The sequence below is a fragment of the Athene noctua genome, chromosome 7 (assembly GCF_965140245.1).
Source record: "Athene noctua chromosome 7, bAthNoc1.hap1.1, whole genome shotgun sequence".
NCBI classification, from domain to species: domain Eukaryota; kingdom Metazoa; phylum Chordata; class Aves; order Strigiformes; family Strigidae; genus Athene; species Athene noctua.
The window spans coordinates 35853095-35870637 of record NC_134043.1 but is presented as its reverse complement, the minus strand read 5'-3'; the positions used below and the strand labels follow the sequence as shown (position 1 = coordinate 35870637).

Below are 17543 nucleotides of genomic sequence, written 5' to 3'. Positions count from 1 at the left end.
TCCCAAACCCTGCAATTAAGTATTAACTAGCGTCACTGAAAGCGTCAGTCACTCTCACAGACGCTTTTGAGGAAACACAGAACAGATGACTAGGTGTTCACTCCCCATCTCTTTCAGATTAGGGCTAAAAAAACCCACGTGAACAGATTTTTCAATCCTCTATGTTTCCTTCAATGACCACTTAGGAAAAAAATCGCTAGGTATGGATTTCCCTCATGTCATTATATCCTTCCCGTTTTCATTTGCTCACCAAGCCTGCTAGATATTTCACTGGGACAGCTGGCATTCTCAAGCACATCCTCCCTATACCGATCCATCACACTGAAACACTTGGACATACCTCGAGCATAGACAGAAGGTCATACAAAATTTTTGGAAAATAACCAAAACAGGATTCAAATTCCTCATTTCCCAGGAGCCCCCACACAGAGCCAGAGCTCTGGGAACATCGCATGGCACTGTGCTCCAGACATGATGATGTGTAAGACTTGGGATTCCCAAACCTGAAGGTTCTTTCCAAAATGACAGACCTTGGAGAATATGAACTATCATGCCAACAGGCGACAGCACATTTATTTCTGACGGAAGAGTTCTGGTCCCATATCGAGCTGATTTCTATAGGATTCTCAAACCAAACTACTGCTAGAAATTTTTTGCAATTAATTGTTTGCATTTTTCTAGCTAGCACTCATAACAAAATTAGATTGATTATTTGTACAAAGGAGATGCTGAATTAAGAAACACACTATGTATCATTTTATTTCCAGACACACTTTCTAGGTCATATGCATTAGTTTCCTTATAAACACTCAAGTGTTTTGCTTTGCTCAGTATTACACAATAGGAACCAACAGTCTTTTCCCAAAGCACACTTAAATGGTACAGGGGGTCTACCCACAATCAATTCTGAAGAGGCCATGGCTCACTCAACAGAGATTTACACATCAAAGAAAAATAAGTATGTACATCTCCACAAATGAGTATGGAGTTTTTTACCCCCACATCAGAAGAAATACCACAAACTGCAATTTGTCTCACAGCCTCTCTTCATTAAAGTTCCTGAGCAGCTAAAAAAAACCACCTTGAAGATTGCAAGGTCTCTGTGGAACTACAGCAACCTCCTCAGATATGCCTGGATCCTGCTTTTAACAGCAGACTACTACCCCCAGATCAGTCAACCCTAGAATTAGCTGCAAACTCCAAGACTGGGATAATAGCAGCTCTGTCCCAAAGCCAGTTCTTGGCCCATACTGACCAGTGTGGTAAGCAAGCGCCCTGCTGGTCAACAGCCTAGGCTTGGCTGTAGCAGGACTATACAGCCACCCTGCAAGCTCAACTCATGGTCCATTAACCAGCATTCAAGTAACATCTTTATGTTCACAGAGTAACTGGACTGGCATGAATCCTCAGGCTACAAGGCACTATACATTAAAGGGGATGAAAAGTTTTTTAGGCTTGTCAGAGACGGTGTAAGGCAGCCTACACAGCACTTATTTTATACATGTACAATATTTGAAAAGTATCTTTGAAAAGTGGTGAGAAGTTTACTAATTTCAGCAGAGACAAAAGTGACTCTCTTGATTCTGCAGTTCTCATAAGCATCTATAGACAGGTGGGAAGGGAAGCAAGGTGACCATAAAGTAAGATCCTTTTATCTTTCTACATTTTGAAAACACTGTCTCTGTAAAAGAAACCATAACAAATATTATTTCCTAATCCTGTATTTTTGAAGATATTTTATCTACTCAGCGGGCATCAAAAGACAAAATATTCACACAGGAGCAATACTAAATAAGGAAAGTTTGTGGAGAGATCATACCTGTCCAAGACAAATTAATCTTACGCTTTTCATGGCTTGGCACTCTATCCAAACTTGCAGAGAAAATCTATTACTATGACACAGTTGAGATCTCCTGACATAAATTAAAATTCAACATTTTCTCACTTCAATCTACTGCTCTTAAAGTAGATTTCTAGTGTTTGGACTCCAGAAGTTCTTGCTCTGAGATGGCAGCCTGAGCATACAATTATTGTTATTAGTGATTAATTATGTTTATGAAATATTTTTCTACCAAGCTAAGACTCTCATAATACATACAAGAGTGACTGTTGACCACTTCTGTTCTGGAAAACCATCTCTCAAGAGAGACGGAAAAACGTGGAGATCAATATATTACTACATACTTGATTCAACATATAACCAAGTACATAGTACTGACTTTCAGAATGTCATTTAACTCCCAGATTTTATTTTTAAAATCCTCCATCATATGACAGCAACTTTTATGCAGCTGAACAAAGTTAGCAGAGCAGAAAGTTCTTTTAGCAAGCAATTGTGCTTGCTAAACAAAGCTGTAAAGAAAGAAAACCATAGTTTTCTATATCTTTTTCATAGCCACAGTTTAGATCTAAGAGGGCCAAGAACTACCAGAAGCTTATTCTATCTGATTAACTGACTGTTTGTATTTCAGCCAATGTATCTGGAAAAATTACAGATGAAGTGTGAAGACAAAAAATTCATCAGAACAAAATAACTTCCAGAACTCTTTCCACACATAATTTCCTGTTAACCTAAAAGCTAACACTGAAGGAAGATGCATAAATTTATGGTCATGTTTAGACACTTATCCAATCGCTGATCACTCAGGTCAGTCTCCTGAATACGCGACTGCAAAGTCAGACAGCAACCCCACAACTCATGGGAAACACTTCTCTATCCCAGCATCACGCCGAGAAGAGGAACAGCTGGGTTTACTCTCACCACATCTAACAAGATAAAACAATTAGTGCAACAGACAGACCTTGAAGACCTCATTTTCAGCCATACCACCCACACCTGTGATCAAAGTCCTGTCCTGTTATGGACAGGGCTTAACCATGTTCCACTACTCTCATTAATTCTGACCAGGCCCAAATAATACAGATCATGCCAGTTCTCTATAACCACAAGGCAAGGCCTCTGACTTCTTTGCAATAGGCACCCCTGTAGAGGGATTACAGAAGGTGAATGAAAGTCAGAATAAGAGATTATACCTACTTCCAAGTCTTCTATTCCTAAATTTAGACCTGGAATTTACATCATATGCAAATCATTCTTTGCAATATTATGTATGCTGTATATTTTAGCCTTAAAATTTGCATTATATATTCATGGCACTCTGACTGCCCTCCTAGAATGGGCACATTTTCATCCAGCACAGAGGAGAGGAGATCAAGCTTTTCTTTTCCTACAGTTCTCATTCAGACACATTCAATATGTTTCTGCATTCACCACGAGGGGTTTTTTGTTTTCTGCATTCACCACGGGGGGTTTTTTGTTTTCTGCATTGCGTAAAGAGAAATTAAGAGTTTCAGATACCAAAAGTAATGTTATATGGATCAAACATATTTAACACCTAGAGGCTTTCACAAGGCAGTGTGGACGTTGAAAGAAACAGATCTCCTTGAAAAAAGACAACTCACTTTACAATGCAGTAATAAAGGCTACTGCTAACAATTACAGAAAAATATTCTGAAATGCACATACCAGGATCTAAATACATGAAACAGAAAGAATAACTCATCTTGACTTCTCTTTAAAATAAGAATGAACTAATAAAAATTCATTTGGGGGGAGTGGTGGTATGATTTTTCTTCTGCTTGCTTTAATCAACACAGACCTTTTGAGGAGAGAGACAGCTGGTACCATCTGTTTCAGGACAGAATGAAAACTAAAACTTCTTCACTGTACTTACATGTGAGGACTGAGTTCATAAAAGTTTCGGTTTCTGTATTCTTCCACTTTCTCTGGAGTATAAATGGGTAGAGATCTGTAGGGGTTTATTGATATCACCACGCTGCCAATGTATGTCTGTTGAAGGAAAACAGAAATGATTGTGGATTTTTCATTTTAACATACTTCTGCTGCTTACATATTATTCTCCCATTTAATAATTGTGCAAAACCAAACAAAAAGTCTAATTGTAGCGACGAATAAATATGTACAGAGACTCTGAAACACCTTTTAAATCTCTCTCAATCATTGCTGGGTACCAAGTAGCTAGTTCTATATAATGAAAGCCTCTTATGAACATTTTTTAAAAGAAAGCCCTATCGTACAATACTTCTGTGACTAATTCAGTTGGGGGAGGGGAAGGAAAAAGGACACAGATGTTCACGAAGAACCAACTCCATCTGCACAGCAAATGTCACACGAGCTTTGCTGTAGCCCTTGGGCACTCATGCAAAACCACGTAAAAGCAAGGCCAGAGTTGGACTGCACTCCCTCACCCAAGGAGGAGCTTTGCAGCGTCTCTTCAAAGCCTTGGGCACAGAAGAGCTTCAGAGAGAAGAAACCTGAACGCTAATAGCCTCTGACAGGTTCCTGTCGAAGGAGAGATTTACTGTCAGGATTCAAGTCAGTCGAAGTCTTGCCGTGGTTCCTCAGCAGACATGAAACTTAATTTTTATTTCCAAATTGTAAACATACTTGCCATTACCCTTGGAAAGCAGACAGAGCAATGCATTGTTTTACTCTGTTAGGTCCCATTCACTACCGAGCTGAATGAAGACCAATACTGTACACCATGATTACTATGTCAGCATATGACACAATTAACCTGCCTTGATCAAGCCTATTGCCGGGTGCTTCAGAGTTCTCTAGGCCTCCCTCCTACTGCAAGGGCTGCATTCAAATACATGTGAGTGGCAAAAAACGCCAAAACCACATTCCACCCCGCTTGCAGATACTGACCAAAGACTAAACCCAAAGTGTTTGGAATCTCTTTCCACAATCATGAAATAAGTAAGTAACATCTGGTGAAACACAGTTTTCTGATAACCAAGAACTTCCTGGGAGGTGTAAAGACTGTACACAAAAGCCACATGTTCCCATTTTTTGGATTATATTTACTAGTAACTCCAGAAGAAAAACAGTGCTTTTTATGTAGATCTATGATTTTAAATGACCTAATTGTAGTGATACCTTTGCACCTTGTAATGACTGTTTGGATTTCTCCCAACTTTTCTTACAGGGATATGCTGTAATAACCATTTTTAAATGGGAACAGAGGCGCAAAGGCCCTGAGTTACTCACCAACAGGTTCAGTAGAGCAAAGAACTACCTCCAGAGCTGCAGTCACAAATTCAGAGAATGACAGAATGGTTTGGGTTGGGAGGGACCTTAAAGATCATCCAGTTCCACCGCCCAGCCACGGGCAGGGACACCTTCCACTAGCCCAGGTTGCTCACAGCCCCGTCCAACCTGGCCTGGAACACTGCCAGGGAGGGGGCAGCCACAGCTGCTCTGGGAAACCTGTGCCAGGGCCTCACCACCCTCACAGGGAAGAATTTCTTCCTTACATCTAATCTAATTCTACCCCCTGTCAGTTTAAAACCATTACCCCTCATCCTATCCCTACCCTCCCTGACGCAGAGTCCCTCCCCACCGTTCCTGTAGCCCCTTTCAGCACTGGGAGGCCGCTATAAGGTCTCCCCGGAGCCTTCTCTTCTCCGGGCTGAACACCCCCAACTCTCTCAGCCTGTCCTCACAGGGGAGGTGCTCCAGCCCCTGAGCATCTTTGTGGCCTCCTCTGGACCCACTCGAGCAGGTCCATGGCCTTCTTGTGTTGGTGCCCCCAGAGCTGGACACAGCACTGCAGGGGGGGTCTCACAAGAGCAGAGTAGAGGGGGAGAATGCCCTCCCTCACCCTGCTGGCCACGTTTCTCTTGATGCATTAATACCCCCAAGTCCCTCTCCGCAGGGCTGCTCTCAATCCCATCATTGGGGATACCAGATCAGGGTACTGATACTAGGGGCTGCCCTGACCCATGTGCAGGACCTTGCACTTGGCCTTGTTGAACTCCATGAGGTTTGCACATGCCCACCTCTCCAGCCTGTCCAGGTCCCTCTGGATGTCAACCCTTCCCTCCAGTGTCTTAACCCTTCCCTATCTAACTTTCATGTCTAAAGCAATTTTCTGCTAAATGCTAATCAAATTTGGTCCTAAGCAGAAAGCTAGGAGAGCAAGATTTCTCATTGTCCATAGCATGCATATGCACAGGCAAGCTGTGAACTCACATGGCATTTTCGGTCCCATTTAAAACAGTTGAACAAACTAGACTGCAGTGATAAAACAAGTAGCATGAGGCTTCCAGAGACTCTCGTAGTTCATCCTTACAGTGTTTACTACCCACAGGATAAAATAGAAGCAGCCACTGCCTCTACAATGAAACACAATACTCCACTAATTGGGCCAAAGACTCGCCATTTCTAAATGACACACACCTTCTACTCTCCTTTGGAACTGACTAGAAACCTGAAAAATGTTTCCCCTCATGCATCCAAACAGAGCAAATACCCTAGAAGCACACCAAGATCCCATGCAGAGCGCTGCGAGAGGGAGCAAGCCTGAAGGTGCCTCACATCCTGGCAGCCAGGCTGCAACTCAAAAGAGGTACAACTCCAACCTGCCTTGCACCACCACGCAGGAGGCAAACGCCCCCAAAGACATTCTGATACAGACTGTTGAGAACATCCCCAAATAATTAAGATTTTTGATTCTTTCAAACACACACCACAGTGTGTGCTTATATATATTTTCTTCAAATAATAAAAAAAATTTGTTCTAGTTTTGTGGTCATCCTCCCCCTAAGGAGGAAAGTGTTTTCCATCTACGTCTAATCTCTTTGGCTGAACGAGAAAAAATGCAAAAACTGCCTTTCTACAGTATTTGCTTTGCTCTCTCAACACATGCGGCTTTGGCAATTTGCAAGCCTACAAATTCTTGGCGAGAATAACAGATAACCCAAGACTAAGAAGCTTTCTAGTCTTCACAAGTGCATGGATACCCCAGTTAGGGCTTTTTCCTGATAAAACATTAATATATTAACTTGTCTCCTCCTAAATCTTAAAAATTTGTGAATTCAGCCTGTTGTGAAATCAGTGTTGTAAAGTATCAGAAGAGATATGAAGGCCAGATCTTGAAGATTATATTCTGAAACAGGAATTCTTTGGAACTAAAAGACTTGCCCTTTCCAGCTATTCTTCTACCATAATAGCATACAATTTAATTGCAAAGTTCCCTGCAGTACCCTGAAACACCAAGATAAAGAAAGATGAGTGAAAGTGAAAACCTTGATTTTTAACTTTGAATACAGGCATTCAAATGAGGTTTATTTAGAACCATCTCTTCATAGCTAAGTATTGCTTAGACAGTGTATTTTGGGAATTCAAGTCAGCTGTTTGTTGTCAGGCATGAACAAATACAGACCATTTCCTAAAATACCAATATTTCAAAGGTCAAATGACTATATAGAAACAAAGACATACTCATGTCCATTTTAAACACCAAGCCAAAATATGCCAAGAAATCACTGGTTTTGCTGCAAAGCTGCTTACAAGAACTAATACATTTCCTCTTATAAAACGCCAGTATCTCAAAGCTGATGCCTAATAGCTACTTGCTACTGGTAGTCTGTGAGATTCCACATAACAGGGATAAACAGATCCAGAAAATAGCTTTCCCACATAACATCTGCCTTCCCACCAGAACTCTATTATAAACAAACAAAATAAATGACTTAAAATCCTTGAGCAAGCAACAAGCACAGAAACATTCCAGTGCTGAAAGCAGAACGCCCAAGAGTAGTGGGAGACCGTACCATGGCACCCCAGGGACTAAAGAGATCCTTCATTTTCCCTGTTTAAGGAAAAAAATGAGACCCCAGAGGAATGTCCTCATGATGTTGAACACACAAAATGCAGTCAGGAGATTTCTTTCTTGGCTTTGACATGGTCTCATTATGCAAGTTTGGGCAAGATCTGCTGTCTCCTCAAGTTCTGCTAACTAGAGACTCTTGGTAATACTCCTGTCTCCAAACTTCTACTTTATTGCAATAACTCACAGAGGCACATTCTGCTTCCTTGATGTGTTTGTCCAGAACCCAAACCAAAAGGACTCTCATTCACTGTTTAACAGTGCATCTGTCATGTAGCATAGCAACACTGTAACGTGCTAACGCTTCACCTGTGGAAAACAGCATTCAAATTTTTATCAGGTCAAATGACAACACATTCCGCATTCTCCACCAGAACAATGCATACAATTGATTCCTGTTCAGTAAACACAACATCCCCAAGCAGGAAGAAACTTCTGAATCACAATTCAACTGCAGAAGCTGATGATATTTGTTACACATCACTTCTAGGTACAGTTGAGAGATACAATGACCAAGACATTTTGATGCCTGGTTTTCAGAAACCCCCTAAGACGGAAAGCCAATGTTAACTGCTTGGGGCAAGATATTACTGCTATTTCAAGCTTATATGAGCCTTGAAAGGCCTTTGATGCCTTTCTAATGCAAGCAGCTTTAAGACTGGCTTAAAAAGAGGTCTGAAATAGAAAGACAGTGTGAGGCTCCCGTCATTGCTTGGGAGAAACTACAGGCAGCAGCCTCTTCCTAGTCAAGCGCTGGGGAAAGCTGTTGCTAGAAACTGGCAAACTGCCTGTGGACCCTTCCAGCTGAGAAGTTGTAAAAACCTTAGAGACAGCCCAGCAGAAGGTCCCAACACACCTCAGCAGCCGGGACGCACAAGCACTGAGGTGAAATCTGATACACAGGGAAGAGGCAGTACAGGCCAGACGGAGAGCGTTTAGAAGACCACTAGTAGAGCTTATCAGAACATTTCACACTGTGGGACACAGTGTATTAGTGAAGCTATTTTTCCTCCTGGTAAAGTTAGTCTGGGCCCCTGGCGTATTGCAAGAAGAGTGAAGATTGCAGCTGCAGAAGCCAGGGAACGTTTTATCAACAGCAGTTGAAGCTGCAGAGCTGGGGCTATCATAACAGTATACTCTGTATCTTTAAAAGTTTTCCTGGATCCTGTGGCATCCTCTGTAAACCAACCTTCTGCAGAATTTAAAACCAATAAGCAGCTACACAGATTTGCTGCAAACCTTCTGGAAGTGTACTTTACATCACTTTTGGCAAGTCTGTTAAAAGCAAATCAACTTCTTACCCATGGTAGCCTGTAACGGTCCACAAAAATTGCTCCTGCACACAAGTCACTCCTGCTGTAAAATATCCAATTGCTAATATACCCTGCAAGTGTGCTGAATTCCCAGGGCCCAATAAGATTACTCTATTTACTTATTTTTTAAAGCCTGGAGCATAAAAATAGAAAATATATTCTAATAAAAAGATTGCTAGTGTGGATACCGATTCTTCCACTTATTGCAGACCAATTTTAATACTTCAGATATGCATAATGCATGTTTCTTTAATATTAATTATGCTCAAGTGTACTGGGTTCCTATAACTTTGAACAGTTTCAGATCACATCACTCAAACAAATCATTGAAATGAGAGACACTGAAGTAAGATCAAAGAGAAGTGTGACCTGATTTTATTGGAACAAATCCAGAACCAGGACTTGGGCAGCACTATTTTCTTTGCAGGAGGGAAGGGCTGTGTACTGTTTTGTTTTGGGTTTTTTGGTTTGTTTTTTTTTTTAATGTGACATATGCAAAATTGTATTTCTAATATAATACCCATTTTCATTTGTATTTGCATGAACTACTGTGGCTCTGGATCTTGCCAGCTCATAAGCACATGTGCTGCTGCATGCTCAGAATAGCCAAGGCCAAGGAGATGGCAGACACAGAGGAAGCCTGTACTTACATGTTCTGTTTTCTGAACGTCACAAACTCAGACAGAACCTGGCAAATTTAACACTGCAATGTGTTATATTCCATAATGAAGTTTCTCATTTTAATAAACATTAGCAACTAGATCAGTACCTTATTAAAATATCATCTATTATTTGAACAATCATGCTGTGTGCTCAAATTTGTTTTTCATTGTGGTTGGCCACAAAAAAATAGCTAAATGCACCCTCCTGGTCTATTGTGTTTTTCAGGTCTGAAACACTCACAAAGTTGCAAGACGCTATTATTTGAAAAGATCAAGACTAAAAGCAAAACCACCTTAGGCCATTATTACTAATTCTGGGGTTTTAATTTACTGTATTACTGTGTAGGTGTTTGTATTGTTTGGTGGAGAAGGATGGGCTGGGTACTTGAAAAATACAAACAAACAAACTAGGATGTCATTCTGTAATACTCCAGGGTTTGCCTGCACAGTTTCATGACAGCACATAAAAAAATAACTCTACCTGTGATCCAAGTCGTGCATCTGCATTTTGTGTTGAGCCAATGCCTCCTGCTTCACTGAGCCTGGATACCATCTGCAAGCAACTACACAGGACCACCCCCAGGATCCCAAAAAGCAATGATCAAGTGGAAAAAACAAAAGCTAACAAAGTTTGATTTCCTTGAACAGGAGCTTCTGTGTGGATTTTCCCATATCCAGCAAGGGTTGGACTCACACAGCATCACATAACACTAGTCCTTAGCAAAAGAAACTTCTGTGCTTTGACTCCTCTCATTATTTCTCAGCAAATACAGCATCTCTGCAAAGTTCCTGACCAGCTTAAAAGAAGATGTAATAATCAGTGAGTTGCTACAGATAAAGGCTTTTTCCACTTCCCTCACTGGAAGGAAAGCCAATGCTGAAAATTTACTTTTCAAAAAGCTAGTCTGCAGTAAACTTAAAATATAAACCAGACTCTCATACGTAGTCTTTCCCCCACCCCTCTCTTTGTCTCCATATACATATATATATATATATATATATATATGTAGAAACCTCTCCTTCTCCCTGATACTATTTTTCACTGTAGTTTTAATGAAGTTCTTTCTAATTATGTTTGGTTTTGAGCAAAAAACCATAATAATGGATTTCTGAACAAACACAGCCTGTCCCCCATGACGATTAAAAGTCTCTTGGTCAAGACTACCCTCTTGGACATACTATTTTTGTCCCAGAAATATAGTGGACAAAGTCTGTATGTTGTAATAGCGAAAAAAATCCCAGTGCTGGTAAACTATTATATGTGCTTAATGCTATTAATTATGATAGGCAGCCTTGTAAAACCTGGACAGGACAGTAAGGACTGCCAAGAAAACTACATTGAACACAGGAGGAGTTCCTGAAATCTGGGAGAAGGGGGCAGAAACCAAGCAAAAGAAGAAACTGAGGCAACAGTACCCACAATTCAAGCAAAACCATCTTATTGCTGGAGGAGACAAATTTCAGCATTAGTATGTATCACAGTCATGTACCAAATATGTTGATGGCTGATATAATGACTCAAGACACAAAGCTCAAACAGGTAACACAAAGGCAGAAGCGCACATCTATATCCCAAAGCAAACCCTGACCACACAGGCAACCTATGTCAGAGTAACACCACTGCTACAATATTCTTCTACAGGGGCTTGATCCTGCAAGTCACTGTGCAAACAACAGCAGTCTGAATAAGCTACAGGTAACCCACACCGGCCAGGAACATGCCCTTGATCGTACTGCAACCTGTTTTAGATTCGAGCCCTGAAGAAAGAACAGAACGTTTGCCAGAGAAAGACACCCACATGGCAAGTTGAAGCGAGTACTTAAAGAGGATGCATGTGCAGATTATCAGGTTTCTCTTCTGAGTTTCTCAAGGGCACAGAAATATCTCCTCTGCTCACTGAATATTGCTGATAACCTCACAATCATTATGACAGACTCCACTGTTGTTACTAATGAAGCAGATTAATCATCTCAGCCATCCGCCTCTCTGACTACATAGGGATGTTTTTACATAAACAAACAAAATTCCTACGCAGGATGCAATTACAGACGAAACCTGTAAAGCAAGTGATGAGGAAGTCAAGCCAAAGCAGGCATGAGAAGTTTTAAGGCGGGCATTTAAATACTCCAGACTATCAGTCCTTGCTCACTTTTGAAAAGATAAAGACTTGTTTTCATAAGCAACAGTAGCTGGAGATTGGATAGTCTATGCCAAGAAATCATTGGTGAAAAACATTAGTGAGAGCACTCATTCCAAAATAATTCATTATTTCTGTACGAACAAAACATGGGAGGGAAGTCTCCTGCCATGCTGCAGCCAAGACTAACCTATGTTCTTCACCATGAGAACCATGTTTTTACAGTACTTGGATGCTTTTACTTCTATTTCTGTTATTTGCCATATTTCATTAATCTTCCTTTCGTGTTTTAATTTCATATAATGTCTACTGAAACCACTAATAAAAGCCCAAAATGTCATCATCACCTTAGTAAAGAAATACACAGAATTTTGGGGCAGAGCCAATGCTGTAACAGTCCCTGGGGCCCTACAGGAGGCATTTCCTATACCTTATCTCTTTTTTCAGTGTCACATCAGAGGCAAAAAAGAGAGTGTGTAGAGAAGACGACCCCTACACGCAGCCCACAAGATACATAAAATTTTCTGTGATCCTTATTCATGTCTTCTTACTCCTTTACCCAGATATTGAATATGGCCCTACAAATTAAGTGCCTCAAAGGCTGTGCTCAGCATCATGGGAGCTGTACAAGAAGGAAAAGAAACAAAGCACTGCCTTGAGATAAGTAACTCTCCTCCCACGAAGCACTTCAAGGTTAAAAGTAACCAACCTACTGGCTGCAAAAATCTTTAGTCCTGACTCCAGGCAAGTTACAAAGTTTGTTTTACCAAAGCAGGCTGATGCAAAGGGACAGAGGACGAATGGGATTTCAACCTAGATAACAAGCAAAGCAAGATTTACAGGGACGCAGAATACTACTTCTTAGACTGCAAGCTTATCACAGGAAAAGATGTGCCTTGGGCACACAAACCCATCTTCACATCTGAAGCAGAAGCAGCAGGCTTCAAGGCCTTAGCCTGTGGCAGCTGCAACAATATTATTGCTACAACTTGGTAGCTTCCCTCAAAGAGGGAAACTGTGGAGGCACTGCTGGGAAAATTGCTCAAGCCAACGCAGGCATCTCCCAAGAGAGGAAGAGAAGGAGATCTGAGGAAACTTGGGTCCCCTGGGCTCCCATCACAGGCAGATGGATGCCTCTCAAACCATCCTGCCTCTTAAGAAACAACTCAGTCACCACACCTGCCACTCCTCAAACTCCCAAAGGAAGACCAGCAGTCCAGGCTGGACTTGCTGGATAAACACAAGTAAATACAGCTAAGTACAAGAGAGCAGGGCCAGGTCTGGCAGGGGGTTAGACTCTGTGTGTTGTTGCAGCAGCAGCAAAGGCACAGACCTGCTACCAACAGGCATGCATGCAACTAGGATGTGGCCGAAACCCCAGGGGACAAAAACCCTCTTCAAAACCCAACAAAAGACACCATCTGGCCTCAAAAACCACACACTAAAGACTAATATGATCATGCTGACATCAGAAGGTAATGAAATTGAGAATAAAATTGAAGTTTAACAATCACTTGATCATATTACAACAAAGATTTTCCCAGCAAGCTGCCTTTATGTTTCCCAATACCACAAAACTCTGTTCTTCACAACAGCAACAGTTACATGGAGGGATGGTCACACAAGGCCAATGCAGACCAAAACAACTGGTCTCATTCACATAATTCTGTCTCCCACCCTCTTCTTCCAAATATAGCATCTGGAATACCAGATATGGGTATGAGTGCAGCAGGAATAAATTTGCTATGCTTGACAGCAATTCAGTAAAGTCCTAAATACTGTAAAGTAGCTGATAAGGGAGTGAATCAATAATACAGACAGACATAGCGGAGCAAAGTCCAGTCAGGAGCAAAAGGCTACCCCTAAAACATTTAGAACAACAGAGATCAACAGGAAGCAGCTCAGTTGCAGTGTGCTTGTTTCACAAATAGTCACACCACCAGAAGGCAGCCACAAGGATGCTACCTCAAACAGCTAACACTGAGTTATTGCCCTGGAATGCCAAATATTTAATGTTTCAGTGATAAAACAACATGTGTTCAGTACCATAAGACCGTTTCTGCCCAAAGCAGCCCACAAACTCCACGCACAAAAAATACAAATTAAACGCTGACATCAGAGAAAGATTCTGTTTTGTTGTAAGAACAAAAAGCAAACAAACATTTTCTTGTAAGGGACAAAATGTTGACCTCTGCAAATTTGGGAAGACTTCAAGAAACAACATAACTGCAGGGAAAAATGTGCAGGGCAGCAGAATAAGACCATATCTGGCCTCTGAAGGCTGATTCCCGTGAGCCTACGCAGCTCCACTCCCCTCCAGACTCCTCACACATCTCAAAGTAACAAACCCAGTACAAAAATAAGTTTCAGAGGACACGTATAATATATCTCAAATCTCTACCATTCATGAATTACTGTAAATGCACATATAGACAGATGTCCCCTCCCATTTGTCAGTATCCCAAAATACAAAGGAAAAATAATTGCTGAGCTGGATTGGCTGAACATATTTCAGCCAACTTAAAACAAAAAAAAAAAAGTTCAGAAAGGGAGTTCAACAGAATGAGTGAAAATTCATCAGTCACATACAAACTGAGTTTTATTTGAAGTTTTCCATGCGGTCTCTAGGTCACACATTTTGACCACACAAAATGCTCCCTGGAACCTTCAAATAATCAACTTTGTTATTTTTTTCTACTTGCTAACTGCATTACCCATGAGCCGCGTTTTACTCTGTAAAGTTAGAGAAAAACTCTCATAGGCTTTTGTTACTGATATTTACAGAAAATAACTTTTGCAAAAAAAGTGATACAAATTTTATCAATGAAAAGTTTAAGAGTTGCAAAAAGAACACAATAAACAATTACAGCTTTCTAATGAGATTTTTCTTGGTCAGACATACCCCAGACATTTCCAGACATGACTAAACTCCAAGATTCCCATTTCCAATTAACACATGCATGTTACCCAATGAGCCCTTCCCCCCAAAGCCACTCAGCATGAGATTACTGCAAAATCTGATGGTCTTTAGTAGAATATTTGGCCTAACTCCAGCTCCACCAGCCTTTATGCTTATTTTTATAGGCACAGCCTCCAGCTTTGCGCTCTGGTATGCAACCTAACACCCAAGTCCATTAAACTTTCCATCAAACACACATAAAATTGAACAACAGGTAATCAAGCTGTAGTCTGTTCTCTAACTGTTAGGAATACACTTACTGCCCTGTTTGCACCATGGCATGAAACATAGCTGATTTTCCTCAAGTATTTACAGTGACCATACCCAGGATGGTACAAGAGGATCCAGATCTGAATGTTCTTGCAAGGGGAGCTCTTGCAGACAACATCTGGAATTTCAAAGGGGTAAATGGAGCTGGCACTAGGATCTCCAACATCAAACATCCAGTGTCATAACTACTGTGAAAGAGACTACAAAAGACAAAAAATTTATTCTCTTTCAGTGGAATGAGCCCGTTTATCTTGTCATCTTTGGCTACAGGGAGAGATTTCACTGATGGCTCGATCTGACTCTCACATTTCGTAGAATCATAGAATCGTCTGGGTTGGAAGGGACCTTTAAAGGTCACCTAGTCTAACTCCCCAGTGATGAGCAGGGACAACTAGATCAGGTTGCTCAGAGCCCCATCCAACTTGACCAGTGTTGCCAGGTATGGGGCAACCTGTTCCAGCATCTCACCACCCTCATCATTAAAAATTCCTTATTATCTAGTCTAAACGTATCTTCTTTTAGTTTAAAACCATTACCCCTTGTCCTATAGCAACAAGCTCTACTAAAAAGTTTTTCTCCATCTTTCTTGTAAGCCCCTTTTGTTGGTTTACCTATCAAGGCTGGCTAACACAATTATGCAACGTCTGGCCAACTTTACAGCACTTTCCAAGCTATCCATCTTACAGGTCTCATTCCTCACAACAAATCCTTTTGAAGGTTGTAACTGCAACTTCGTTTTAAAACTAACATATGTAGCACAGACACAGCCATCAGTCAGAAAACTGCTTAGAACTGATGTTGAGTAAGCCCTGGTTTACTGCTGTAGAAACATTTCAATCCATTCATATGGCTTCAGTCTGACTTAGTTTTTTAAGCTTGGACACAAGCTTAACATTTTTGGTAATGCCTACAACGGAGCACTGACATGAGGGCTGAACTTAACCTCACAACTGAGCCAGGAAAGGAAAAATCCATTCCTAGTGCCCTCTGAAAGGATTCTGAGAGATCAATTTATGTATTTAGCTTGTTAGAGCTGAAGAAATCTGCAGTCTTTGTTAAGCACCAACAGTAGCTCTTCAATAGTCCAATTTGGTTTCCTCAGGATAGTATTTACATGGTAAAACAAACATTACTTCCAGATGTAATAAGGCTTCATTGTGCTCATCTGAGTCTAAAAACAGAAATACAAAGTGTAGTTCTCATGAGTGAAGTTTGGGGAGAAGAGAGTGGGTGGCAATGAGGAGAAGGGAGATAAGAGTTCACACTTGAAAATTAACAGGGTTGTTACCGTGAGTGCCACACCAACTGTTACTGTTTTAAAAGTTTTCTAAAATAAGCAACAGTGGCATGAAATTTGCAGGGCAGTAGAACTGATATGAAAAGGAGATAATATTCCTCAAGGGATTTGGCAAATAAACCCATGCAGCATCACAAAGTAACTTGTACACTTGGTAGCAGCATGTGACACAGACATAAACATCTATTCTTTCCACCACTCATGTAGTGAATATTTTAACACTTGCAAAGATCTGCATCATTTTGCCTTCATAGTGTGGATTCACAAACAGTACTTGTAAGACCTTAAAAAAAAAATAAAAAAATCACATGATCAAACAAACCTGGAGATAGAAAGGGTAAATGATAATGCAACAAACTCCAAGGGAATGATTCAGGTGGGGAGGGTGGAAATCCTTTGGTTTTGGCAGCAGTTCATATTTCTCAACAGAGCATGTTTAAGTATTAGGCTTTCCCACCTGCAAGGCAAAGGATCCTACATTGCTAGAGAAAAGTGACACCTTGTATCACCTGCCAAAGCACATAATGCAGCTAATTACATTGCACGTCAGTGCCAGGCCCAGTCGAATTAGAAGCTGGGGGAAATACATGCTTCACTGTCACTGTCTCAAAGAACTGCGTTTGAACATGGTTGTCAGTTAGCATGTAATAGCAGATAAAAATAAAAGAGATTACCCATTTGTCATTCAAACTGATTTCTTTCAAGAAAAATCTATCCAGTCTAAATTAATTAGAAACATGTAATGAAATACTTTGCAATCCATAGTAGTTTACAGTAAAAAAAAAAAAAAAACCAAAACCAAAAAACAAACACTGAGAAATCCACTCCCATATGACTTAGAGCAATCCCCCTTAAGAGATTGTGTAGTTTAGGGTACTCTCACAAAACAGGTTTCTGTCCTTAATACTTTAAATAAAACTTTCAAATACGACCCAAAGATAGGGTAAGGTAGAAATGTCATCTTCAATCTCCAGCTCATTTCCCTTCTCCTTCATATTTTCCTGAACTAAGGTGGAATGACATGATTCAGTATCACCCACTTTTGCTGTAGGTATTCAGAATACAGAGTTAACCCTAAAACTGATGTGAAACATGTTAGTTACACAAGCCACCAACTGAAAAAATCTCTGAATCCCAGAAGAGGTAGCCACTGCAGCTATTAAATATGGAGGAGTTGTCAGAAGCTGGATGAAAGAGCAAAGAGGAT

The 17543-nt window shown here is 40.8% G+C and overlaps 1 protein-coding gene across 7 annotated transcripts in view; it reads right to left on the bottom strand.

Annotated features, from left to right (window-relative positions):
• The window catches only part of MYO1B (myosin IB), a 171678-nt gene that overhangs the window by 79188 nt on the left and 74947 nt on the right, over positions 1 to 17543 (bottom strand). For all 7 annotated transcript variants that reach the window (XM_074910655.1, XM_074910657.1, XM_074910656.1 and 4 more), the window contains one exon: positions 3735 to 3850. In XM_074910655.1, the coding sequence (XP_074766756.1) occupies positions 3735 to 3850 (116 nt within the window). The remainder of the gene's footprint in view (positions 1 to 3734; positions 3851 to 17543) is intronic.